Below are 27,269 nucleotides of genomic sequence, written 5' to 3'. Positions count from 1 at the left end.
AACAGAGTTGGACTTGAGGAATGCAGTTGGGCGGCATTTTAAACAAGAAATAAAACCAATAATTAAAAATTTCCTTTAAGTTCACTGTTGGTTGTTTTATTTGTTAAAAGTAAACCAACAAAAGGGTTAATCTTTTTTTATGTTGTCATTTATCCGTAATGTTTTAATGTTAAGTGTGATAACATGCTATTGATTTGTATTAGATTTTTTTTTCTTTTAAATATCTTAAGTTATTTAAAATATTTTATTTTTTAATTTTTATATTTTTATTATCTTAAGTTGTTAAAAACTCCAGATTTTTTATCATAATATTTATATTTAAGTGTATTGTATTTATAACATTTTATTTTGTCATTAATTCTTTTGTATTTTTATCATTTTGTATTGTCTTAAGTTGTCCAAGTTGTTAAAAATGTTATTTTTCTTAAAGGTCTATTAGACGTATATATGTAGTCGTTTAATAGCGGTCTAATTGATGACTAGTCTATTCTTGGGCTATGATTAGACGTCTATTAGATTTTCACTGACAGCCCAAATTTAGCCTTGTTTTAGCCTAGACCCATATTCACCGTCTATTAGAGGTATATATGTAGTCGTTTATTAGCCGTCTAATTGATGACTAGTCTATAAATGGGCTATGATTAGACGTCTATTAGATTTTCACTGACAACCCAAATTTAGCCTTGTTTTAGCCTAGACGTCTAGGTTATATTTAGACGTCTAATAGACGTCTTTTAAACGCAAAATTGCTTGCTGGGAATCCACATGGCAGGATTTTCTTAACTTTCATTATGGAATATTCATTATCGTGTCGTTACTGTAAAAACATGCCAATTCACACATTAAAACGACTTAAGACTATGCTATTCTGCATTGTATCCTGTATAAATGAGCAAAACAATAGAGGTAGAAATGGCATTCAAACTTTAGATCGATATATAAACGTTTCTTTAATTACACAAGTAAAAGAAAGGTGCACCCTCAAAATAATGTAACTAATGGCCCTTAAGGCTGTCGTACTATTAGAGTGAGCCAAAAGAACTTCGTAATGAAGAAAAATGAAGGCAACAAATGACAGCCTAGTGCCAGGATCATCCCACATTTTTGTGAATGAGCTTGCTCACTCCTTTCATGGTCAGAATAAAATAGGGGGGAAAGTACAATTGAGAGAACACTTGGATAGACTGCAGTAAAAGAGCGCATCACAGTTTTGGAACTGATGGCTTTCTACATTACTTTAGGTACGTGGTAGGCCTGTCGCAATAATCAATATAAAAATTTTACTCCATAAAAGTTCTTTGTGCATTTTTCTTTTTTTCTACTTGTTACTTTGCACTTTTAGTTAGAAATGTTTATTTACTATTTATTCAAGTTTTTTAATGTATCTAATATTTTGATACTTAATTTCCATGATCTAAATATTCTTAAAATTAAAAGTTTGTTGTCATTTGGAAGTGTGTAGGCCTTCTTGCATTATTATGCTGTTACATTATGATTATATTCAGTGGCATAAAATGGTCTTTAAAATGACAATAATATCGCTTATCGCAATTATTTCTGGGGCAATATATCGCACAACAAAAAGTTGTTATCGTGACAGGCCTAGTACGTGGATAAGTTTAACTTTCAAACTCGTGCAGAAATGCGGCTTTGTCAACGGTCCTTTCTGCATCCCTGTTAATGACAACTACTCGGAATAACGGCGTGTCGCCACAGGACAACAAAGTTGCACTTGCAGACCTAGAGCGTTATTAGTTAGCTCTGCAAAACAATTTCACTAGAGATACTGCAACATGACACGTAATGCGTGCAAAATGAAGAGTTTTCATTTTAAAAGGAAAAAGATGTGGTCCACCTGGAAACATTATAAAAACGAACTTGAAAAATGACAAAAGGAATAATTATTGCACCACATCGTTCTTTATTGTTACACATTTTAATTTTAGTAGATACTATTGCCATATAAGTTGCTTAAAGGAATCACAAAAAGCTTTCATCATTTACTCATCCTCATGCCAAACATGACCTTTGTTTTGTGGGGATGTGAGTGACTGACAGCCTGAGTCACATTAACTTTCTTAGTACGGAAAAAAACGATGAAAGTGAACGGTGACTGAGACTGTCAGTTTCTAACATCTCCTAAAACAACGTAAGGGTGAATAATAATGACAAAAATCATTGGGTGAATAGGCTTTTAAAATTTCAATTGTCAGTTCGTTCAAAGAGATAAAGTTCATCATGGTCCCTGAAAACTACTGCTGACAAAAGCGATTTTTTTTTCGCACTTACATTTACTCATTGCATTTACCGAAGAGTCTCTTTTTACACACTACAAGGTTTTAGTGTTCAAGCAAACCATGACTGAGCACTCCTGTACTCGTGATAAATCAAATTGTTGCCGGAATTGCTTTTTTTATTCAAAGGCTACAATAAAGATCACCCGAACATTTAGGAAAGAAATGTGCATTAAATATAGAAAAACATAACTTTACATTAGATGTGACATATTAACGTCCGGAATGATGCATTTTTAACAATAGGCTATTGTTGCAAACTGAAATGGTGTTTAATTCGAGGCTATTTTAAGCTGTCATCTCTTTGCCGTTTGGATTTTGACGTTGCACAATGGATAACAACATAGTACACTGAAACACCGTACTGTAACATTGTATTGTAAATGTTTATTGTCCATTAGGCCATGCAGAAAAACGGTTGCAACAGCTTTCAATAATGATACATTTCAAAACATCCTGTCACGACCTGGGTGTGGAAGAGGCACATTAGCTACTCAGTAAATGCAGATTAGACAAAACATGTATAATATGCATTTGGGATCGCTTTTTCACCATGCACTGCCGATTCAAGCACCAGCTGTTTCCTCTGTGAATTTCATGGTGTAATTGCATTTATACGTTTTGGTAGTGAGGCAATGCACATCGTGATGAGGATCGTTGGTTCCTTTGTGTTGCGCTGTCATCAGTATGCAGCTGCATTTGGAAGGGATCGGTCTCGCGCTCCCCGTATAGCCCTCTCTACTCGGCGAAAAAAAGTACTATTTCATTCATCCCGTTTCCTTCCATTCATCTGGGCACTGCAGCGTAGCGAAGACTTGGGTTCGATCAGCACCAAAATTCTTATCAATGGAGAGGGTGACGTCAATGAGCTAGAGTGACGTGCAGTCACGTGGGCGCAGTGGGGCCGAAATAAAAACACGGAGAGCTGACCGTGGTACTGAAAATATCCCCATAGCACCGCGCAAGAAAAGCCAACCATACGACTTACACAAACGAAATCACTGTACAAACAAAACAGCAACATTCAAACAAAGAATTTATTGTTGAAGCGGATTCTTACACGTAGATCACGAAAATAACTTAAATACAAAGTTTGAAGAAGACACGATTGGTGCGTCGGACTGCGCTGCCACTGACAGGATTCCCGGTAAGTCCCGGCTTTCTTTTTACAGTAACAGGCAACAGTAATGACAGAAGCCATGGGAAAATAAGTGTATATTGTAATGTGGACAGATGAAACAAATTAAAAACGTAAAGATTTCGCTATATTAGCATGTTAAAAAAATATTCCCTGTATTAAAAAAACAACACAAATATGTTAAGGATAAATAAGGATGTGTAGTAAAATGCATTCTAAAATACATTTTTAAAAATCTGCATTTAAAAAGAGGAGATGAGAAAAACATATAGAAACTGAAATTAGGCTATAGCATTTAATAAAATCTATATAATTGAATTATTGGTCAAGGAGCTAATGCAACCTATTAAAACCACTTTAGGAACACCAAATAATGCAATGGTGACTTGTATACTTAATGATGAAGGTGACGGGGATGATCAATGGCACAGCTCTTATAATGATTTTTACCACGCCCTTGCTCATGCTTTCATCATGTTTCTTATCACCATAGCATCAGATACCCAAAATAACAACGTTGAGTCCAATCACAAAAGCACACGAGAGACACTGAGATAAAAAAAAAAATCATGTTTTGCTTTGGCTTACCTTGACTTTTACCGGTTGGGAGTCCAATTTGACTTTTATTTTACATACGTGTATGTACCTGCTTATATAGAGCAGAGAAATGTTGACATGAAATTTAACAGAGCATTCATTATCTGTTTTTATGTCTTTCAAATGTTGTTGACTGGGTTCAATTTGTGATAGCAGTATGGCTCATTTGAAATCTTAAATCTAATAGATCTGTCTTAAAGCAGAAGATTATAGGCCTACTTGAGGACAAGGCTTCTTAGAGCCGGATTACTTAAGTGCTTTGTTGATGAGAACTCCCCAGTGTGCTCTGTCATTGGCGGCAGTGAACGAGAGCGTTAGAGTTGTGCTTACATTGTGGAGACACGATTCTTGCAAGACCAAAAATGTGCATTGGAGAGGAGATACAGACTGTTGTTTTTTAATAAAAATGAGAAAAAGTTTCTGCAGCATCTGTTTCATTTAGCGTTTCATCCATATGAGGGTTTTTTTTTTTTTGGATCTTAAACTTCCTTTTCATGGTCATACTGAGATCCTCTGATCATCTTTGTACTGCTTACTCATTAACCTCCCACGCATCGGAAGGGCTCCCCGCAAAGGCGCTTTTCCTCCTATACTTTATTAGCACCGCGCCGCGTGTGCGAGCAATCACATGCACAAAAGCGCTTCAGAGCCCTCACGAACCGCACCAGCTCAAGCCGCAGAGCCATTTAGAACGCCTTTGCAAAATCAGCTAAACATCTGGGAATAAAACACAATTTATAGCTTAAAAAAATATACCCCACTCAAATGAATAAACCATTTTTGTGCAAAATATACATAAGGTTTGTTAAAATGATCTCTCTGGCGGAGGAGGAAGAGCAGCTGAGTCCAGAGGAAGTGAAGAATCTGGAGACTATGTTAGAGGAATTCCAGAGCTACAGCACAGCCACTAAGAGAGAGCGTGACACGTTCACAGGCCAGAGGGAGAGCCGTGGGGAGTATTTTGATTACCTAGACCGTAATGGCCTCATGAACAATGAGATCAAGCCTAAAGCTAAAGGCAATGACCTAGCACTGTCCAAGAAGAAGCTAAAGTGGCAGCTCGAACAAGAGAAGAACAAAATTCAGCCCTTACAAAGAGGAGGCAACTTCATGGATGACTTTTCCAACAACCTTGCTGACCCAGAGGAGGAAGATGAGGAAGATCAAGAGGACGAAGAACAGCTGAGCCCCGAAGAAGAGGAAACTCGGGCCAAAGCGGAGCAAGAGGAGGTACGCAGACAGGCAGCAGAGGCACAAAGAGCTAAAGTGGAGGAAGAAAAGCTTGCAGACATTGCATCTGACATGCTCCTGAAATACATTGTGAAGCAGGACAAGAAAAAGTACCAAGACAACAATGGTGCAGAAGATAAGCGCTCTGATGAGAAGGACACTAGTGACGACGATGATGACATTGACCCACAGACCATCGATAAGTTGATTGAGATCTCCAGCAAGCTGCATCTTCCTGCTGATGATGTGGTGGACATCATTAACGATGTGGAGAAAAAGAAGAAAAAAGATGCTCCTGAAAATCTCCCATGGCAACGTCCTCTCTTGCCGCCTCCAGCCCCCGTTGCACCTTCTACGCTGTTACGTAAACCTCCTCCCTCAAAGCCTCCTCAACCGAACACAAACTCATTAAAAACCTGGTTCAAAGACAGGGCCTCGGTCAAGCCCAGCAAGCAAGACATTTGGACGAGGCAGCAGTGGCCCTTTCGTACCTACCCTTCCTACAGTTTCTATCAAAAACCCTACCGGGGATATTACCCCATCTACGTCCCGCCTCCAAAACCAAAATCCCGCTACTATCCCAAGCCCTCTTTCTCCCTCAACGATGTCCTGGGAAACTCACTGGAGTATGACTTTGATTACGGACGGAAGTCCCGTCCCTGGGCGCAGTCTCGCCAAAGAGTCCAACCAGCCTTCCAGCGAAACTTCTACTTCCCTCACCCTCGGACTTTCAAAGCCGTACCCATGCCTAAACCCCGGTCGCCTCCGCGTCGTTGGCCGTCCTTTTATTACCCAGCCCGAGCTCCTGTAGTCACCAGGGAAGATGATTACTACAGTCCGCTGAGGCAGCCGCCACAGGACAACGAAGAGGAGCTGGAGAACTTCATCGAGAGAGTCTTTATGAAACATCCCAGGATGTTTCAGTGAGCAGACTGGGGGGAAAAACAGAGCGATGAGGAGGAGGAAGAGGAGAGGAAAGCGAAAGGGAACAACTTAAAGACTGTTCATGGCCAACGTATCATGTTCTGGTTTCTTTTGCTGAAATAAGTTCCGTCGTACTCATTTGCCTCAGATTTAAAGTTTACCCTTAAGACAGAACATATTCGGGATCCTCATGTCTAACTAACCACATCTTCCACCCTCCTCCCCCTGGAGAGACTGAAAGACCAGCAAAACTACTGGAGCGGTGAGAGGAAAGGGGACTTAAATATCTCAAATACCCAACACTGATGTTCTGCAGACCCCTAGAAGGCCTTTATAAAGGAGCAGATACCTGATAGCATTAAACACCATGTTTTCATCCAATACAAAGACATTCAAGATGGAATCTTGAAAGATTTGCCATTATTATGGAAGCAACTCCATTAAGTCTTATTTAAGTATCTTTTTTTTGTTTTGTATATTTTGGACATTTAAAATCCCAGTGGTCAGTATCATTGATCATAATGTAGAGAGAGATAGCAAAAAATACTCTAAATGCACCTTTAAGGAACGCAAATGCGCAGATTTATTCAAACAGAGAAACCATCACAGTGCCATAATGGTGGAAATATACATTTAGTTTATTCTATACACCAAATGTATTAAGTCTTACTTGTACCTCAGAGTATTCTGCTTGAGCATTTATCATTTGTGCGTTCCCTTGTGAAACAAAGGATACACTCTAAGTCTTGTACATAGAATTAGTTTCTTATCGCTGTCTGCATTTTGCATTTTTTCCTTCGATGCGTTTATACCATTGTTTTTTACGCAAAAAGATAGAAAGCTGGTGCAAAGGACATTCATACATTCCAACGATTTCTAAGAAACAAATTTATTATTTCCTAGAAGCTGTTTTGAATACAACTTTTAATTGCCTTAAGACACTCTCTTCCCCTTTTCAGATGAGCAGCATTTTTGTCACAGACTAGCTGAAAGGTTTGTTCTCAAGCTCATAAACTGAAAAGTAGTGATCAGCCTTTGAACATGTTTTACAAATAAAACAATTATATATAAAAATCATTAAAAACATGTATTTCATGTTTGTGGTTTTAAATGTGTCAAATGTTAATGGTTTATTCAAGAGTAACCTTGCCCCTACGACAGTTACATCTTACCAAAATCAATCGCTGGGCCAATGAGAGCTTGATCAAAAAGCATAGACAATCTATTAAATGATTACAGTTCACATGGGAAGGAAGCAATCCAGATCTACTCAATATCAGTGGTAACGTTAAGTAAGTGAAAATTGAAATCAGAAAAAACTCAAACTTGTCGGAATGATTAAACTGGCTGAAATTGTCCCAAATGAAATGATTAAAAAGTAACAAACTGGTGCTTGTCAATCTGAAAAAGAAAAGTAAGGGGGAGGCATACACAGTTCTAATTTTCTTTAAATGGTTTGAAAGACTGTCAGATGAAAGCTAGGGGGGAAATGGTTGAGAATAGCTTGAACCAGTGGAGGAGTAAAGTTTCTGCACGTTACTGTAAACTTGCATCTAAATTGTGTAGCTTCTTTGAAGACATTATGAGCATCGAAAAAAAGTATAAAAAAAGATTAATGACTAGTGTATCCAAGTAAAAATGCCGTTAAGTCTTGTGTGAGGAAAAAATGTTTATGTCCTTTCTAGATGTATCTTGTACGTAACATAATAAACATGCGTTTGCTGGATGTAAATAACCGCATGTTGATGACTAGTTTTGCTACACAGAGAGAAATAAATAAACTTGACTATTTTTTATTAAGATTGTTTTTTTAATTCCTTCTTGGAAAGAACATGGTTGTGAGATTTGCACACGTCATACATTTATTTACACACTAGTAGTTCCTGTATTTATCACACTCAAATTAAACAGCACAAATTGCTACAATTAAAGTTTTGGTTTACCTTGTTCCATTACTAGATGGTACCATAATAACTTATGACAGAAAGAGAAGTATTTTAACACAATATATTTGACAACAACAAAATTTGCACATAGCACCAAAACAATACTGAGATAGGAGTGTATTACCAAAAGGGAGTTAAACATGAACATTCACAGTCCCGGAGTGAAAATCTTTCAGAGATGATCTCTCTAATGAGCTCATTTGATCAGCAATTAGCCCAACAAACTGTGTGAGCCCCGGAGCCAATCACTGCCACATAACATCTCCCTAATTGCATGCCAGGTCAAATTTTCTTAGCTTTGATTTGGCATACGTGAGCAAATACAGACACGTATGTGCGCACACACATTATTCAGAGACAAAAGAACATTAAAATAGGGCCAGAGGACAGATTTACTGTTTAAAGGGATCATGAAGGGAAAGTGTGGGCTATGTAACAAGAAAGCAAGTGGGGCAGGGGTCTCGACTAATGAGAGACTGAGCACATTAGTAGTCCCACTAAGACTGCTGCGTGCAATCAAAGACTTTCAGCAAGGAAGGCTGTTCTGGGGAGAGACGTCCCACTATCACACCACATGAGACATGTTTAGGAGTGAGGTTTGCTTTGCATTTATGTAAATAAACTTAAACGGATAGTTCACTGGGAAAAAAAGAAAAAAGAAAAAAAAAAATCAGCATTTACTCACCAAAAAGGTATTTGGTGGAACACACAAAAAATATATATTTTAAAGAATGTTTTAAATGCTTTTGTCTATACAATGAAAGTCAAAGGGGTCCAAAACAATAAAAAAAACTCATCAATCCAAGGCACTCGAAAATATTGTGGAAAAAGTAAAAAGCCTTTATTCACATGGCTTTAACATTAAAAACAACACACATGTGCACGTGTCCAAAACAATATTGGGGGATATTTTTCAAAATATCTTCTTTTATGTTCCATGGAAGAAGGAAAATCATACAGGTTTGGAACAACATGAGAGTGAGTAAATGACAACGGTTTTGAAATAACATAACTTACCTGCATTAAAAAAAACATATACAGTACATGATGCCCAAACTAATTACTTTTGTCCTTGCTCATGTTTAATTAGTTACCACACTATAATAAATGACTTGAATGTGTTTTTAATTAGTCTGTCTTTCATAAAACAAAACAATATAAGATCAACTTACCTGTGAAGCAACACTGCATAAGGTATAAAGACTTTAAGTGAAAAATTCTATCAGTACAGTAAGATGCAATTATATAGAAATACATTAATTCTCTGACATTCACTCTAAAGTTATATCATATGGAGATAAAGTGTCATTTCTCAAGTAAACAGAATATAGATATTTGGACTAGTAAATTACAAAACATTTAGATGAAGAATGATTTTTGTAGTGCATTTAGATGTTTTTTTTATTCAAAGTAACTGTGGGACAATCTCCTACAATGTGGCAGAGCAGTAAAAAAGTAATATATTGAAAATACATTTATTTCATACTAAGTATAGTTCAAATCTATTAACATATTTAATGACATATCGCTCAAGACTTGTGATTTTAAAATTTACTACTTGTGCCTAATACACATTTCTTAATATTATGCCTAAAATGTAGTTTAATGTCATTATTGATGAGGATTGAATGATCTTTGAATACTATCAGTCTTTAAATGCAATACATTTAAGGTGTACCTGAAGTGTACTTGCAACAGTTCCACTTTAGCACAATCAAATATATACTTTAGTATATCTTTAGTTGGACTTCAGCACTGCTTCCACACAATTAAAAGTGCATCAAGTACAAAATTATTTGTTCGAATTTAGCAGACTTTAAGTATACCAGTTTAGTATACCAAACGTACAATTGCAGGGTATTTTTGTTAAGTACATAAATATGTAAATGTATTTGTAGTATACTTAACATAAAATAAATGTATTTCAAATACATTTTAGTATATTTATTTTTCACTAGGGAACTGTGGCGTCAGTAACAGGCTTTTGTGGCTCCAACTTAACCTTATCCTTAACCATTAGGTAACTACTCATATTCATTTTTCTAACAATTTATTAATATAATTCCATCTCTTACTAGACCGCTCAGCAAAAATGATTACATGACAACCTCAAGGGTACAAAGACAGCAGTCAAACATGGTTTTGTGAACAAGGACCTTCATATGCAAAGTCCTTAGCACTTAATCACTTGACTCCAGGAATTTTCAGTTCGCAATGTTATCAACAACAACTACTCAAGACAATGCTGGAAGCAAACAAGTAGTGACAATTTCCCATGATAAAATCAATAAAACGAGAAAACGATGAAGGTTTTCATAACAAGGACAGAAACAAAATTAGACGAAGAAAATGACAGACTAATGAAATGACTAGTGAAATTGTAATTAACAACAAAAAGGCTTGGAATACAGAGATAACAAAGAAGTGGCCAATAATAATGGTAATGAAGAAAGTGAGGGGGTGGCTATGAGAAAGAGAAATAGAGAGAATGGGGTGACGGAGAGGTTGATAAGGAGAGCGCAGCCCACGGAGGAGCAATGATTCATGAGTCACATGGTTGAGAGGTGAGTCATACTCGCTCTACTGCAGAACCCTCAGCCTCCAACACACACAGACAATTCTGTCATATTCACTTACTCAGGCACAGCCACTGGGAAGACTAATTGTCAAATTCAGTCTAACAGACTCTATAATGCCACCCGATTCAATTAAATATAAAGAGAAACATCTAACAATGTGTGTTAAATCTAATCGTGCACAATCAGGCAATTTTGCACACTGACAAAGGCCAGAAAAAAAGCATGTGCACTTATCAAAGAGAAAAACACTCCCTTTTTGTGACACCTGCGCACCAGCACACAAACAAAATGACAAACATGGATTTCCTTGCCCTGAAGGCTTGCCCAGAAAACAGAGGAATGAAAATGCACTTTGTTCTCTTGATCAAATATCGAATCTGTCTGACATTCTCTATGACTCAAATCCCAACACCCCCGATGCAGGGGGGGGGAAGCTCAGCATAATGGGAAAACCCACGGAAAGCCCATATGTTTCCGCCTATGCTAAAAACAATCTCTGCCAAGTCCATCAGTGTGTTGGCCTGGAGCGGTCTTCACATTTCATTATGGAGGTGGGAAGCTCTAGGGTGGGTTTGCCTGTAAACACTGTCCCAAGATCAGCTTACACTGGCAGTCATCCGAACCAAAACCTCACATCATTTAAAGGGCAAGTCTGAAACAATAAAGCCAAATTACAATACAATGGACTGCTCATCGGGACAGAGATAGATTATCCAGGGCACCATTTCCAGAAAGGCCTCAAAGGTTAACCTAGACATCACAGGAGTCACATTTATAAAGGTAAAGAGAGGATGAGACTCACTCTTTACAGTGGATGAAGAGTTATTGTCCATAAGGATAATGGGAAAGAAGTAACAACATGACATTAAAAATTCATCATGAGGTAGGCGGCAGAGAGGCCAGGCAATTATGATGGGCGGAAGGAGGTGGGGGAGAAAGCGAGAGAGAGAGAGAACATGCAGAGGCACTTGGCAGAAACTCAGTTTCCACTGGAGATGCGCTGGTGCCAGATCAATGGGAAAAGACTCATACAGGGGAGAAATGAGTGCAGTCATCCATCAAACCATCAGTGTGAGACCAGCATATTATACTTACCCTTACCCTCAAATGTGCTCTACAGAAGCTAAACACTGTTTCAGGTAATCACAAAGACAAGTTTGATTAACTTTGCAATTATAATGACTTGCTCATCAAATGACACACTGAGGAAATGCATCTGCTTCAAAGAGGATGAGTCTGTATGTTTTGTTGGCTTTGAGTTTCCATTATCCTGTAAATTTCTACAGCCAAACATGACGGATCCGTTGCAACAAAAGCCAACAGATTGCTGACTACTTTAAGCATCCATATAATTACTGGGGTAAAACCCTCTTATCTATCCCTAAAAGGTGCACTTTAGTACCTAGGGTAAACTTTCGGGGTAGACAGGGTATAAAAGTGTACTTTTAAGCTCAGTCAGTAGCACAAATTCATCAAGACATTTTAACTTAAAAATGTCATTTCTGGACAAAATAATCTAACGCCTCCTCCAGTGAAAAAAGTGTCCTCTCACATCCACCAACATATTTAGACCAGATGTGGACTTTTTTTTCCGCTTGTCAGCGGTGCTTGATCTGTGCATATTTCTCTTCTGATTCAGGCGAGATTAATTTTTCACTGGAGAAAACATTATAGATAGAGGACTGGAAGAAGTTGAAAACATCTTGATGATGAATTTATCACAAACAGTTAATTAATGGATTGGAGTCATGTGGAGTACCTGTGGATTATTGTGTGGTGTTTGGACTCTCATTCTGACGGCACCCATTCACTGGTGAGCAAGTGATGAAAGGCTGCATTTCTCTAAACGTTCTGGTGAAGAAACAAACTCATTTACATCTTGGATGGCCTGAAAGGGAGTAAATATTCAGCAAATTTTCATTTTGGGGTGAACTATTCCTTTAAGGACAACAAGCTGTTGCCCTTAAACAGCACACTTAAAGGTACAATGTTTTCACATTTATATAGTGTAGTAAAAGAAAAAATATGCATCACTTTACATTGAATATACATTGCTCTAGGCCCACTTTTAATTACCTGTATGGTTTTAACTTTGTTTATATTTTTACATGGAAAAAAACAAGCTCTTTACCTAAAGTCTGGCAATAATCTTTAAAAAGCTGCATATGGAAAATAATATAAATAAAGCATATTACACAGAATTTCATGCACTACATGAACGCTGCACACATATTAGGGTAAAAAAAACATTAGTGGACTTGTTAACAAGCATTATAATCCTAAATCCATTAAAAAGACGATGACGCATTGCATTTGCATGAAAAACCACAGGATTATAGATAGATAATTAGTCACTAAGTGCTGCAGAAATGCAATTTGACAGGAGGGCGAAAAGCTGAAAGGCACATGATAGTGTCCCTAGAAACAGTCTGCTGTCCATCTCCACCGAGAGGAGATAAAAGAAGACACTGACCAACAGCTGAGCTTATATTTAGACAAAGGAGGGAGGGCTGCAATCACGCTGCGGGTCAAATCGTTTGACACCTTCACACTGATGGTGGTGAAAAACACAACAGATTTCAGTTTTCATAAATCCCCAACCAAGGGAAGGAAACACAAACAGACAATAACAAGGCACTGTGAGAATGAGAGATGAAGAAGAGTGACATCGAAAATGAAGCACCTTCTATGTTACCAAGGCAAATTATTAGCTCATACGAAACTGAATTTTTTTTCTTTCTGTCTTTAACATCTGTAGTGTGGTGACTTCCATCTTTTTAATTATCACAGACTTCATCAACATAATTCTTTACTCTAAAAGCATGTCTGTTGACATTATATGAACATGTTGTGTCTTCATCTGTAATCTCTTTTTCTACTTTTCCATTGCACCTTCATTGTCTTTTTCTTGGCACAATGGTGGTGCAGTCAGCTTCACTGCACCACTGTCACAAACGACCTACTGGTGACTCATCCACTTACATACTCAATCTCACTCTCTCTCTCGCACTCTCTCTCTCTCTCTCTCTCTCTCATTTTCTCTCTTCAGCACTCTTTATCTTTGCTCCATACACATAAATAAAGCACTCCTGACAAAGCATCCTTTTTCTGTTTGTTTGAGGATGCAAACATTATACCAACAGAGGTCACACCATGATGTAAAAAAAAAAAAAAAAAGGAAGCAAACATCAAAACTGGTTAAAAGAAATTCTCCACAAGTTTCCTCTAGAAAATGTTAACAGCTGTCATTGGGTATAAAATTAAATAATAAAAAAAAGGAAAGGAAGGAAAGAAGGAAAATAAAAAAAAGTTGAATATAATATAAATAATATAAATAATAATAATATAATACAAAAAATAAAAACACGAAAACAGATGAGGAAGAAAAAGTCATTGTACTTGGAAGGCTAAAATTGTGTTTTATTATTTATAAAATTACATTCAAAAAAGGAAAGGAAGGAAAGAAGGAAAAGAAAAAAAAGTTGAATATAATATAAATAATATAAATAATAATCATATAATAAAAAAAATAAAAACACGAAAACAGATGAGGAAGAAAAAGTCATTGTACTTGGAAGGCTAAAATTGTGTTTTATTATTTATAAAATTACATTCAAACATAATTCTGTTTTAGTTACCTGACAGATTTTACACAGGTATAAACATGCCCTCATGCTGAATTATTAAATTGCTTAAAAAAAAGAAAGACAGTTCATCTCAAAATATTCCCTTATTTCACACCACGTTTAAAAAGCTCTGTAAATACATCACACTTAATATCAAAGCCCTCTTTTGTTATCTGAAACAAGCTACAAATACTCCCTTACTTATTACGACTCCACCGCCACGCTTACAGTCAGAAACACATCTTTGGAAAGCAGGATGTAGACCAAGATAAACAGGAAAGAGCTTCAGCGCCATTTTGTGGTTGAGATTATGTGCCCTGTTCTCAAAGCACACATTCAGACGTTTTACTACTGTGGCTCAAGGGACAGAATAGAATGAATAGACTGCATAATATAGTCCATTCAGTATTGTATTGTATTTGTAGCCATTCAAAAAGGTCTATTTAATATTCCTCCCGTCTGGTGAACATATCCTCAAAATCGGTCCATTAGAAAAAAAACATTAGAAGATTTACTTATGGTCCATATGCTGCAATAGCACTTCATTTAAAGTGGTACAAGTACAAATATTTGCATCTCACACAAATAAACATGGCTGGATGGTCAGTGTCATTGTTTCCTGAGCAGCTACAGCAGATGTATAGGAATGGCATTTAGGAAGATTCAATTTGAGGTTTTTATCTACTACAGATAGCTTTTCCAAAGCAGGTCACTTGATCAATGTAACAATAAATCACTCTTTGAAATAAAAATAAAAGCTGAGATTGCATGACCTGTTGTTAAAACTCCTTTTTCTAAAAATGCTTCTGATTGCTAAATTTCAGTGTATATCTGCTGTCTAACTCTCTTTCTGCAGTTTCTCTTAAGAAAGAGAATATCCCAGCTAGGCAGCCATTTTAACATTTAAAAGACAAAAAAAGGTTGGAATTGAAATACAATCACATGCTGATCTCAGTAGTACCAAAATTACCCCCACCTACCCTCTTTTTTCCCATTCTCCTCCCACCCTTTGGACCCATTCACAAACTCCCCTTCACGTAAGCCCATGTGTCGCAGTAGTACCGAAATTTACCATCCGTGTTGACTGCATTGGAAACTAGTACTAGGCCAACCCCATCTCCTCTAGGACGCTCCTGGGTGACTCATCCTCCTGTCCGGAGAAAAGGAGACGAGGGTTTCCATTAAGGGATCCTCACAGTGTACACTACACAATGCAGTGATTACTTAACTTGGCAGCGTACAGTGTGTAATGCTCAGAAGAGCTGAGAGGACATAAATGACTAAGGAGCCACAAGACGAGAATTCAAGTAACATGTTTGGACTTTTCCATGCGAACAACATTCAAAAATGCATAAATAACATGCATACACACACCTCTTGCAGAAGGTCGGCCTGTTCGATGGCCTTGAGCACGCTCTTCTTGGATGTGTCCTGAATTTCTCCCCCCATAAGAAACTCGTCCAGGATAAAGTAAGCTTTCTCAAAGTTAAAAATGATGTCAAGCTCACAAACCTACAATGAAGACATGAGCACAATCTTGTTTACATGCACAAAATCTGGTGATATTCTAAATATGAGTGTGCCACATAAATGTGTTAACCTAACTGAAATAACCCAACTGAGTTAGCATGCCAGTTCACAGAAATATGAATAAGACAGTAGTTATATACCTGTATTATTTAATGAGTATCCTGTCTCAAGTAAACATTACAAGTCTCTCATGTTCATCAAGGCTGCATTTTTTTTAAATGCAGTAAAACAGTGATATTGTAAAATATTATTACAATTAAAAAATACTTTTTTCTATTTCATTATATTTTAAATATTATTTATTTTAAAGCGGAATTTTCAACCGTTGCTCCATTACTCCAGTCTTCAGTGTCACATTATTCTTCAGAAATCATTCTGATATGCTGATTTGGTGCTGAAGAGACATTTCTGATTATTATCAATGTTGAAAACAGCTGGGCTGTTTAATATTTTTGTAGAAACCGTGTTATATATTTTTCAGGATTCTTTGACTACACAGAAATTTTAAAAAAGCAGCATTTATTTAAAATAGATTTTTCGTAACATTACAAATGTCTTTCCTCTTACTTTTTAATGCATAATGCATCCATTTCTTTCAAAACCTTAAACTTCTGAACAGTAGTGTACATGGAAAGTATAAAAATTTGATTAAATTACATCATTTAGGACCGCCACTTACTTCATGAACTTTTTTGTTAACTGTTTGCAAACCAATAATTGACTTGACTAATTAATAATGAAATTAGTTATTAAATATTTTCATCATCGATTCTGCAAATTAGTTGTGTAAACCCGTAACATCAATGTACGTTAATAAATGGCAAGAACAACTTAACCAAAAATTTTAACCGGAAAATTATGTGCATGGTAAAGTGGTCAGAAAGGAACATTGTGGATGCTATACTCCATTACAAATGTAAAATTATGATGCACAAGGGAATTAACCTTAATAAATGACAGGCAACCAAAACAGATAATCAAAACAGAAAAGCCATGTGCACAACAGCAAACAATATCAATACAGAGAGAGGTAAAAAAGCATCATGTGACATTTACAGAGAAAAACAAACATATGATGAATAGCAGGATAAAAGCAGAGGAGAGGACGGACAAAAAAGCAAAAAAAGATGGGAAAGTAAAGAGAATTTCACAGGTTTTGGGTTGCTGTGATGTGAGGTATGAAATAGCGAGAAAGGAGGAGAGAAAAAGAGAGGCCAGATGAAAGAGGGGTGGTGGCGAGGAATGACTCACACTGCCAAAGTACTTATCCAGCAGCTCCACAAAGCGATGGATGACCTCCAGGGTAATCAGCTCATTGTCCTGCTCCTCCACCGCACAGCAGAAATATAGACTGGCATACCTACACACCCACACACAAACACACCCCGATAAATGGACGTATTAGATGTAACCCAGTCAAAAAGTGTATATGAAGGCAATATTACATGAAAATTAGAAATGTTGCCTAGGCAACTAACTGAACATTCAAATGTATATGAAGAGTTTATTTGCAAAAACAGATAACTCAGTTGTTTAAATTTTCAAAAATCATGTTTTGTATTATGTTTTATTGTGTTAGTTAGCTGTATTCTAATTAAAATAACTCAACTGCAGTTTGAGTTAATTGGAATGCACAATGAAAAAACATGATTTTTGAAAACTGTTAAAACTGGAGTTTTTGCAAATTAACTTTATATATATATATATATATATATATATATATGTGTGTGTGTGTGTGTGTGTGTAATAAAGTAATAAATATAATTTTAGTTGAAGAAACAAATTAAACCAAATGAACCATAAATAGTAGGGATGCACCGATGTATTGGCCGCCGATATTTATCGGCTGATTTTTGATAATTTTAAAGCCATCGGCATATCGGAAATAGCATAAAAATGGCCGATACCGATGGTTTATTAATTAACTGCATGGAGACAACGAGTTGCATGTCTGTTGCATAATCCAACGTTTTTCTCTGGGCAAAATAATTAAATACTTGCCAAAACAAAATAAAATATGTACAAAATATAGTCACACGGTATAGTACGGCCATATGCAAACGTGACGCTGACGCATCCAACGAGTGAAATGCCTGCTCTCAGCTGTAAATTCATCATAGGTAAGTCGCAATGCCAATGCACCGGCGTTAGAGTTTATCCGAGGATATGTCACAAACCGAAAATGAATGGCAGGTAATATGCAGCTTTTTGTTTGAAACCATGTAGAACACGGATTCACACAAGGTCACATCAGATCACGCACCTGCAGCGTTTCTGTGAACGGAGAAAACAGAATAAATCTATATAGGCTACATAAAAAGGAATATATAGGCCTATACATAAAATATATTTCACTTAAATCATTAACAGATTAACAAAACGAAAGAAAAAAATTGTGCTGAGTTTTGGATAATTGTAACGCACTCCGAAGTTCACGGAAAAGAAACGAGACGGCAGAAAGCAGTTTTCTTTATTTTACAAAAGCTTTACAGTTTTGGATGATGTTTTGCTTCTATCTGTATGACAAACCAGCGTTGGTATGACCATAAATTACGGAGTAACAGTTGGGAAAACAATGCAGTGATCGCGTCGGTGCCTCACACGCACATACAACAAATTTTTGCTCATTTGACATCGCAGCCTGATAATTATCAAAATAAAATACAGCTAAAGAAACATAAAAAGTTACACTGCTCAATTTAAATAGTCCGTAGTACAGTCTGTGCCATTCAATGTGACCAGCGTCTCACTGCTGATATTGCCTATATGTAATAAATAATATTACCCTATAATGCTAACCCATAATAAATAATAGGTTAGCATCCAGATACTTCGCGAATATGGAAATATTTGGGTTCGTGAAGAATGGGAGAGGTAGGCTTCAGTTTCGTTTTTAAATTAATTCGTTTTGGCTTGACACTTATATTTAGCCTAAATACAACTTTATTTCATGTTTTTATTGCGTTGACAGTTTTTTATTTTGTTTAATACTAGTGCTGGGCAACGATTAATTTTTTTAAATCGTGATTAATCGCATGATTTACTGCGATTAATCACAGTGTTATGCACAAAATTCAATAATGAATTCAAAAGTAGTGTATTGTGCACTTTTTTCATTTAAAAGTACTGCTAAATGAACAAAGGTGCAATAGCATTTGGTTTGCAAACACTAAACAAATAAGATGCTTTTTTTACAGCAGTATTCCTTTTACATAGTAGTTAAAATATTTCTTGTAAATTTCAACTTATAACATTAATGTAATCAAATTAAATATAAAAGTTTTTGCCACTGCCAGGGCATTAACGTTTTTATAGAAAATATTTTATAGTTTGTTATAGAAAAACAAGTTATGCTCAGAGTCTAGACTCTAGAGCCTCGATCATAACATTATAACAGGCACTGTCCGAGTAGAGACCTGCACTATTGCGGGACCCAACGCAACAGAGTGCGGCGCGAGACAACACTTGATGGGCGAGTGCGGGTGCGGGCGGGTAGAGACTCGTGTGTGCGGGATGCGGGAGAATAACCGCGCCGGAGCACGGAACTTCTGATACGTGCAGCATGATTGCGTATATATATATATTGTAAGAGGGCCGTGTGTCACCGCGTTCCAAACAATTCAAAATAATAAACCACAAAGTTATCAAAGCGATGCACTCCACTGTGCTGAGTTAGAGCGCTTCTCTGTCTTCATGATGCTATCGGAAACTTCCTGTTTCCCACTTATGAAGTTGTGATTACGAGTATGTTACATTCTTTTCTGTTAAAAATAAGAGTGAACAGTGGTTTGTGAATGTTGATGCTTAGCCTAAATAATTTTATCGGGAGCGTTCATGTGTGAGCGCTGCAGCAGTCTTAGGCCCACCCCAAATGCTCTAATTGGTTGAGACGCGTCATGACGCCCATCCCAAGCCAGTAGTGATTAACATCCCACCCCTCCTGTGACCCATGGTTTGTCTGTATGTGTAGTCAGAACCAGTGAGCAACGGACTTTCAAAATAATAATAATAATAAAAAACTACGTTAATGTGCGATAAAATAATTGTTGGCGTTAATTAGTTAATGCGTTAACGTGATAATAACGCGTTAACTTGCCCAGCCCTATTTAATACATTTGGTCTTTGGTAAATCTAGAAAAGATAATGCTGTATTGGCTATGACTAAGAGAGATCATTTAAGATTCTCTTCATGATTTTTTTTCTTTTTGAGTAAATTAAATGCTGTACTTTATTATTATTATTATTGGCAAAGAAAAAGTTAACGTTATTAACAATAAAAATAATGACGTTATTAATCGGTATGTTTTCTACTCAAACCAGTTTCACAGAGGAACGCAGGAACAGAAACGTTCAAATACTGATTCTGCTTGGAGTGAACCAATCTTTTTTTTTCTCTCTCTCTCTCTCGTTTTTAAGCCCTGCTTTATTCAATTGACCAATATCGGTATTGGTATCGGAATCGGCCAATAGTTGTTTGTTAAAATCGGTATCGGCCAAAAAAATCCGATCGGTGCATCACTACTAAATAGTAATATTTTAAATGACTAAAACTAAAAAAAAAAAAAAAAAAAAGCATAAAATGTTTAACACTGAAACAAAAATTAAAAGCAAAAAATAATAATAATAATAAAATAAAATAAAAGTAAAATTTATTTGAATAAACTTAAAAACAAAAATAAAAGCTCGTTCAAATTAGTAAGAAAAACTACAGTAGTATATAAATAATACTAAAATAACATTGATACAAATAGGGAAGCACAAAAAGTGATAACCGAAAGCAATAACAAACAGCAGATGCATCCCCTCCTAGAAGAAAATTTTTGAGAATTTAACATGTAAATGAAGCATTCTGGTGCACTCTGACAACAAAATAAAGAAAAAAAGACAACATATGCTTCAAGTAAAAAAAAGCACATTTATACCACAAACTTTTTGGACAGTGCAACTCTGTTGTCAGCGGTGTTCATACTTCTCTTTGTGAGCAGTGGAGTAATTTATTTCTACGTCACTATGTGGGAAGATTTTCATAACGCCGCCCAAATGTTCACGCAAAGAAAGAAGAAGAACAATATTGTTGCTGCCACCGCTGCCGCCATGTTGTGAAGACGCTGTGTGTTTCGTTGCGAATGCGAAAATACTTTGTTTGGACTCCCAAAAGAGGACACGACTAGAAATCAGTGGTTAAGTTGTATTTACAACACTGTTCCAGAACAGTTCAACCCAAATATTCAGATGTGTGCAGCGCATTTTATGGAGGACTGTTTCCTGATCCTGGGATAGTAGCCGCATAAACACATTTCATTACACCAAATACAAAATAATGTTCTTTTTAGCAACATCATATGACTTAATTAAACGGCTGATTCATTCAAAACGAGGCAAGTGACTACTGTCTTTATGAATGGGTTACTGAATCATTGACTCACTTGATTCTTTCAAAAACGTGGATTCATTCAGTATCGAAACACCGCTGTGTTGCTCAGAGACACAAAACAGTCCTGCTGTGGCTTTGATTGAAACATCGTCAGCGAACTTGAGCAAAAACAGTGAATATTGTATTATAAATTGCGAACTTTGTGTCTGTTTAACTCACAATGAAAAACTTCCACGCCGACGACATGTTTACATGCGGATGTGAGCGTAAGTGTGCCGTCAAAATGGACCAGCTGTGAGATGAAGTGTGTTCGATTTGAAGCAGCAGCGTGCAGACCGATCGGACATCAAAAGTACCGTGAGAGCGATTCGAAAGCACGTGGAGCCATCAGCTCTCTGTAGCTATGTTTCCTAAGGTGACCACCATACATGCCATTTTCCCAGGACGCGTCCTGGCCAGGATTTCGCCAAATTTCTAATAAAAATCCCTTAATTCGCAAAAAAAAAATTTACGCTCACTTGGTGGTTTTTGACTTGTGCGAAAAAGGGTTAAATGCGAATAATGGGAGATGGAAACGCATTTTGCGAATAAATCCCACATGAGCGTTCAAAAAAAGTAATGTGACTTTGCGCTATGGGACAGCATAACCTCACTAACCAGCGGACTGATTTAGTTGCACAGCATCTGAAATGTTGTCATGGTCATTCTGAAGTGCCTGAGCAAAGTCTGTCGTCAAAGTATTTCTGTATAACTGCCTCCCAGAACGGTCTACCACGACTGCGTTCCCAAACGTTCGGCAAAAGGCGGGATCGAACCCGGGTTGATCGCGTCAAAAAGCCAACAACACGCATTTATCCATCTGCGCCACTGGAGCTGATGTTTTACGTCCACTTTTAACTAAATGTAAATAGATACCCCGTATTTTTTATTCCATAGTAAGGGTAATTCATACAATACATTTGAACTGAGCTACTTTAATACCATCTCCGAACTTTCTACCACGACTCTGCTGTTCTTCGGCTGGTTCTTCCCTGTATACGTTGATTGACAGATGTCTCGTCCAGTCAGCGGTGAGTAATCCCAAACCAATGGCCCGGTCTCAAACTATACCTACCTTTTCCGGTTTGTCTGATTTGTTGGAACTGCGTTCCCAAACAGCTGACATTCACCTCCGAAAGCAAGACCGCATTTATTGTGTTTCGTCTGCTCACTCAAAGCACAAGTAATTTATTATATTTGAGAATTATTATATTCAGTGGCTTCTCTCACTTAGTGATATTTGGTGCTAGTTTTTCAGGAAGTGACGATTTTGTTTGCTCTGACTCGTTGGATGGAAACAGTGCTTGTTCGCAAATGTTTTATGCGATGTTCCAATTTTGCGCATAAGTTAAAATCGCAACTTTGGATGGAAACCCGGCTTGTAGCTCTCACGGTGCTTTGATGTCATATGGCGATCGGTCTGCGCATTGCTGCTTCAAATCGAACCGAGAAAGGGACTTTGGTCGAACACACTCCTGTCTATGAGCTTGCAATCTCTCTCTCTCTCTCTCTGCCCAGACCCTTACTTAAAAATAAAGTTTATAGTAAATTGATTAATTTATCAATTCATTAATCAACATAATAAAACAAAATATTTTTAAATAATAATAATATTATTATTATTATTATAACAACGTATAAATTTTACCAAGAAAAAACCCTCTTCGGATCTATACGATTCACATAAATGACACATTTTTATTCAAAACGGCTAATTTCGCCGAAAAGTGACTAGTTTGCAGGTATGTTAGTGTGTGTGGAAGTGACCAACCAAAACGTAATAAGGATTAAGCCAACATGGATGCATGACTGCAGAAATGTTATAGTGACAGTGTTTTGAACTCTAAATCAAGCAATGACATTAAGCAGCTGCCAAATCAAGTACATATCAGATGGAGTGCAGAGGTAAAAAAAACAAAAAAAAAAATCACACGCAATGAAGAACAGGGCAGCTTTACTTTCAGTGCCCCCTTATGGCCAAAAATAATGACCACCTCTCTACACCTCTTTTTATTGTCTATCCTGAGTGCAGTGACAGTATTAGATGCTTACAAAAAGGTCACATTGTTATGCAATGCAAAAGGGCACTGTGAGAGTTCACAAGAGGTTACTAATGAATTAAGTTAAAGCAGGCGTGTATGTGCGTAGGTGACTAGATATGAAATGTATTTTGATGTTTCAAGCAATTCCACTCTTCAATAATGACGCATTAAATGAGTCATCGTTCACAATAATTTGATGTACGCTTCACTAGACAGTTATCTCAGCAAGAAATAGGTGTATAGTCTGTGTACTGTTTTATTTAGTACAACCTTTTATGTGTATGTGAGAAACAGAACAAGAGACACATTTGCAGCCTACATTTCTGTCTCACAAAGGCATCAAATGCAAGCGTGGTTTTGTACCTCTTGTAGACTATCTTTAGATCTCTCCATTCCAGGAAGCTGCACATTTTGGGTTTTCTGGCCAGCACCACCTGCATGAGCTCTCTGACCATCTTTTTCTTGTCACGCTCAGCCGTAGCTGTGTACCATTTCTGGAGTCGCAGCTTCCCCTGCCGGCTGAACAGAAGCATAAAGCGCATCTAGAGAGAAACAGAGATAGAGAGAGACAGGAGAGGATCGCATAAAGAAAAAATAGTTATTTCATAAATCCCAGACAATACTCAATATGGCAGAGAAGCTAAATAAATAAATAAATAAACCAGTCTCTGGTAACAAATAATTAGAGAAGTGTTATTATTATTTATGCACTAATATAGTACTGATTAATATTTATTAGCTTTTTTATATGTTTGTGTAGTTTTTATATTTTAATTTTATTTTCATTTTAGTTTAACTTTTAGTACTTTTTAATTTTTTATATTTCTTATTGGCTTGATTTTTTATATCAGTTTTAGTAATTTTAGTATTTCAACCTAAACCAATTTAATTTTAGATAGTTGTCAAGACATTTATAATTTCATAGTTTTTTTTGTCTGATTTACATTTAATATTTATATCTTCTTTTTAAATTAATAAAAATTATTTTTACTGGTAAATAGTTTTAGTTAGTTAACAATAATAACATTGAACTGAATACTAATAAAAAAATTAAAAAAACACCAGACTAAAAATATATACTAACAATTTTTCACTAAAAATTTGATGTGTGTCCCATGCAATACTTCACTAAAAACCTGTTATATGATAATTATTATACATGCAGTTTTTATGACCTCATATTAATATAGAACGTACTAGTTTAAAAAAATCATATATCACCACAAAACTAGGACAAAAAAGGCCAAAGGATATTAAAACTAGTGAAAAACATTTAAAAACTGTGAACTAAAATGTACTATTTACCTTACACATTCAATTAAATCACAACCTAAAATCTTGTTGCTGGTAAAAAAAGAAAAGAAAAAAGGTTCATGTCCATGTTATGTACAATTGATGATTCAAATGTTGTGAACTGTGCTTGTAACCAGCATCTGACTTATCAGAAAGGATGAAGGCGTAATGGAAAAATTGTGTAAAAAAAAAAAAAAGTACCTCTTTTTTTCCTAAAAGAACTTTATCCATCTTTTAACATCCATCATTATAAAATTAGAAAGTGAGCTGGCCTATGCATTTCAGATGTGTTAAATATTTAAGAGGCGAGCTGAAGAGCACTGCATCTGCTCCCATCAGACATGGCCCACATATCCAGCATGCTGCATTCAGCTCAATCCACTCGAAAGACTATCCAACTATCACATTTCCTGATCAAAGAACTAGTATGACACACTATGATTAAAACCACAAGACTATCATATGGAACACTAACCTTAAGCACACGTTAGTTTAATTGTGAAGCATTTTTACAAGCTTGCTAAATTGAGGACTTTGTGCCATAATTTTGTCAGCCTACATCAGCTCTTGAAATAGACTAAAAATTATGCATTGCACTTGGCAATGAAAGGCTCTGTTGTACAAGAGATGTTTCATATCCAAAAATAGAAAGACGTAAAAAAAAGATGAGATGTGGGAAAAAAATTTATAGGGGCCAAAGACGAGAATAGTAACCTCCTGGGAAGGAGAGACTATCTTCTTCAATGCTATAAAAAAATGTTCCTGGTTTCAAGTCCATATTTAGCAACCAAATCAAGTGACAATTTAGCATCCACACATACAGACAAGTTAGTTAAAACCGTGCACTGTTTTTACTTGATCAATGCCGTGTCTTATAACACTTGTTAGTAGTTTAAACACAAATATTGGACACTAAATTCACACATTCATGAAATTCTACTGTTAATAAAGAACATAAAAATCTACAGAACAGACCATGAGATCACCATCTACTGCTAAACTACACATCTTTACTTACAGCGATGAATGCTTTCTGCTGTTTTTCTAGTGCCATAGAAAGAGGGGAAAACGAAAGGTCTTATATGGAGAAATAAATGCTCTTTTGATTGATACTGTAGTAACGTGTCTATCTCATCAAAGAAAAAGCAAGTCCAGGTCAGCCTGTTTATTGAACATGGCAAACAGGAAAATGATTAACAATTTGGACAGCGTACAAAGACATTATATTTTGCTTCCGTCTGCTATGATCTTTAGTGCTTTCTTCAGTTAGTAAACACTGTTGTATGATGTGTTGGGTATTATCTCTCAGAGCAGCACTTCCTTTCATGCTTAACTGATTAAACAAAGGAAATATGTTGTGAAATACTTTGAAATACTGTGTGGGATTAAAGGCAGTCTTCTGGCTCACAGTTCATCTGAACCTCAAATACAAAGCAGCAACTAGACAACCGTTTCCGGGTCGAATCAGGAGTCAGAAGACAACTTTAAAAATAGGATCTCTAATGAAACCTGATGAAACGATATCTCAAGTAACTTATTCAGAAAACGCTTCGTATGAACGCCAAGCTGTGAACAGCGTCTTGGTGATTAATTAACAGTACCAATTTAACATATAAAATCCAGCTGTCAAACTGACCCGGCTAGTGAACAAACGCTTTTCAATACGTAACAACGTGACAATTTTACAGTGTATTTGAGAGATGTAAACCACACAAAGCGTCCAAACAGGACAGACCACCTAGGGCCCGACAGCTAGGTGAGATGTAAATTTTTTAACAGGGTTTGAGGTGTCAAGGTAGCTGACTGTACTAACTTAGACTTAGCTAACTTAGCTAGCTCTGCCAGAGAAAGTGCAGAATATTGTCGCTATAAGAGTAACGTTAAATTAGAACTTACCATTTTGACGGCTTATTGAGAGCAGTCAGGTGTTTTCAGTGAACAGCAAACCGCTTTTTGGTAAATACCGCAAGATATTATCAATACATGTCTATCTGACTGCTCGTAGTTTCAGAGCCCCATTGAAGCAGCCTGGAGTAGCTTTGTGAACGAATTGTTCTTTCGAGTCGGATCTTTTCAATGCAACGGTTAATCTGATTCATTCCCGATTGATTAGAACACTTAACTTACAGTAAACATCCGTATTAATGAAATTTACTCGAAAACTCGTAATAGACAGCAATATTTATTATACTAATCCGACCTACCCCCTAAACCCAATCCTAATCCTAAACCTACACTCACTATAGCGCCTACTAGGGTCACAGAATTCGGTGTTACAACGGCATGGTGTATAAGAACGGCTGAGTCGGTTCATTTGAATGAACTGTTTGAAGGAACCGATTCGCGAAATTGAGCCGGACTTCCCGTCACTAGAGAGGAGTCAGGTAGCGTCATCACCGCCAGCGCGCATGCGCTCTGCGCATTCCTGTCTCCACAAGATCTCCTGCAGAAAGTCCGCTTGCTGCCTTCACAAGAAACGACTTCCCGCTAATAACAAAAAACAGCGAATGATTTATGTGTTTACGTTTTCGAAAGTAATAAAGTGGGTTTTCTTGTCTATTTGTAAAACTTAACAGCTTTGCCTCTGCCATCAGGGCAAGATGTTCAGATGCTGTTGCCATGACAAAAAGGGGTCTGATTCAGGTTGCCATGGTAAC

The 27,269-nt window shown here is 36.7% G+C and overlaps 2 protein-coding genes across 3 annotated transcripts; one reads left to right on the top strand and one right to left on the bottom strand.

Annotated features, from left to right (window-relative positions):
* Window positions 1–4,839: 4,839 nt before the first annotated feature.
* On the top strand, window positions 4,840–6,729 carry LOC107750625 (uncharacterized). Its single transcript, XM_016566114.1, has one exon. It carries the CDS (start codon window positions 4,840–4,842, stop codon window positions 6,184–6,186), a length of 1,347 nt encoding a protein of 448 aa, XP_016421600.1. The 3' UTR covers window positions 6,187–6,729.
* Window positions 6,730–14,279: 7,550 nt separating this feature from the next.
* On the bottom strand, window positions 14,280–26,860 carry ap1s1 (adaptor related protein complex 1 subunit sigma 1). 2 transcript variants are annotated; one of them, XM_016566027.1, is made up of 6 exons: window positions 26,509–26,860; window positions 25,631–25,656; window positions 23,683–23,861; window positions 17,116–17,224; window positions 15,709–15,846; window positions 14,280–15,484 (listed from the first exon to the last, which is right to left on the bottom strand). In XM_016566027.1, the coding sequence occupies exons 3-6, from the start codon at window positions 23,859–23,861 to the stop codon at window positions 15,437–15,439; spliced, it is 474 nt and encodes a 157-aa protein (XP_016421513.1). In that variant the 5' UTR covers window positions 25,631–25,656; window positions 26,509–26,860; the 3' UTR covers window positions 14,280–15,436. The 2 variants fall into 2 exon arrangements, with proteins under 2 accessions (XP_016421513.1, XP_016421512.1); XM_016566026.1 differs by lacking the exon at window positions 25,631–25,656 and having other exon boundaries at window positions 26,509–26,859.
* Between the last annotated feature and the right edge of the window lie 409 nt (window positions 26,861–27,269).

This window comes from Sinocyclocheilus rhinocerous, unplaced genomic scaffold (genome assembly GCF_001515625.1).
Source record: "Sinocyclocheilus rhinocerous isolate Xijiao unplaced genomic scaffold, SAMN03320098_v1.1 scaffold19, whole genome shotgun sequence".
NCBI classification, from domain to species: Eukaryota; Metazoa; Chordata; class Actinopteri; order Cypriniformes; family Cyprinidae; genus Sinocyclocheilus; species Sinocyclocheilus rhinocerous.
This window is presented reverse-complemented; position numbering and strand designations above follow the sequence as displayed.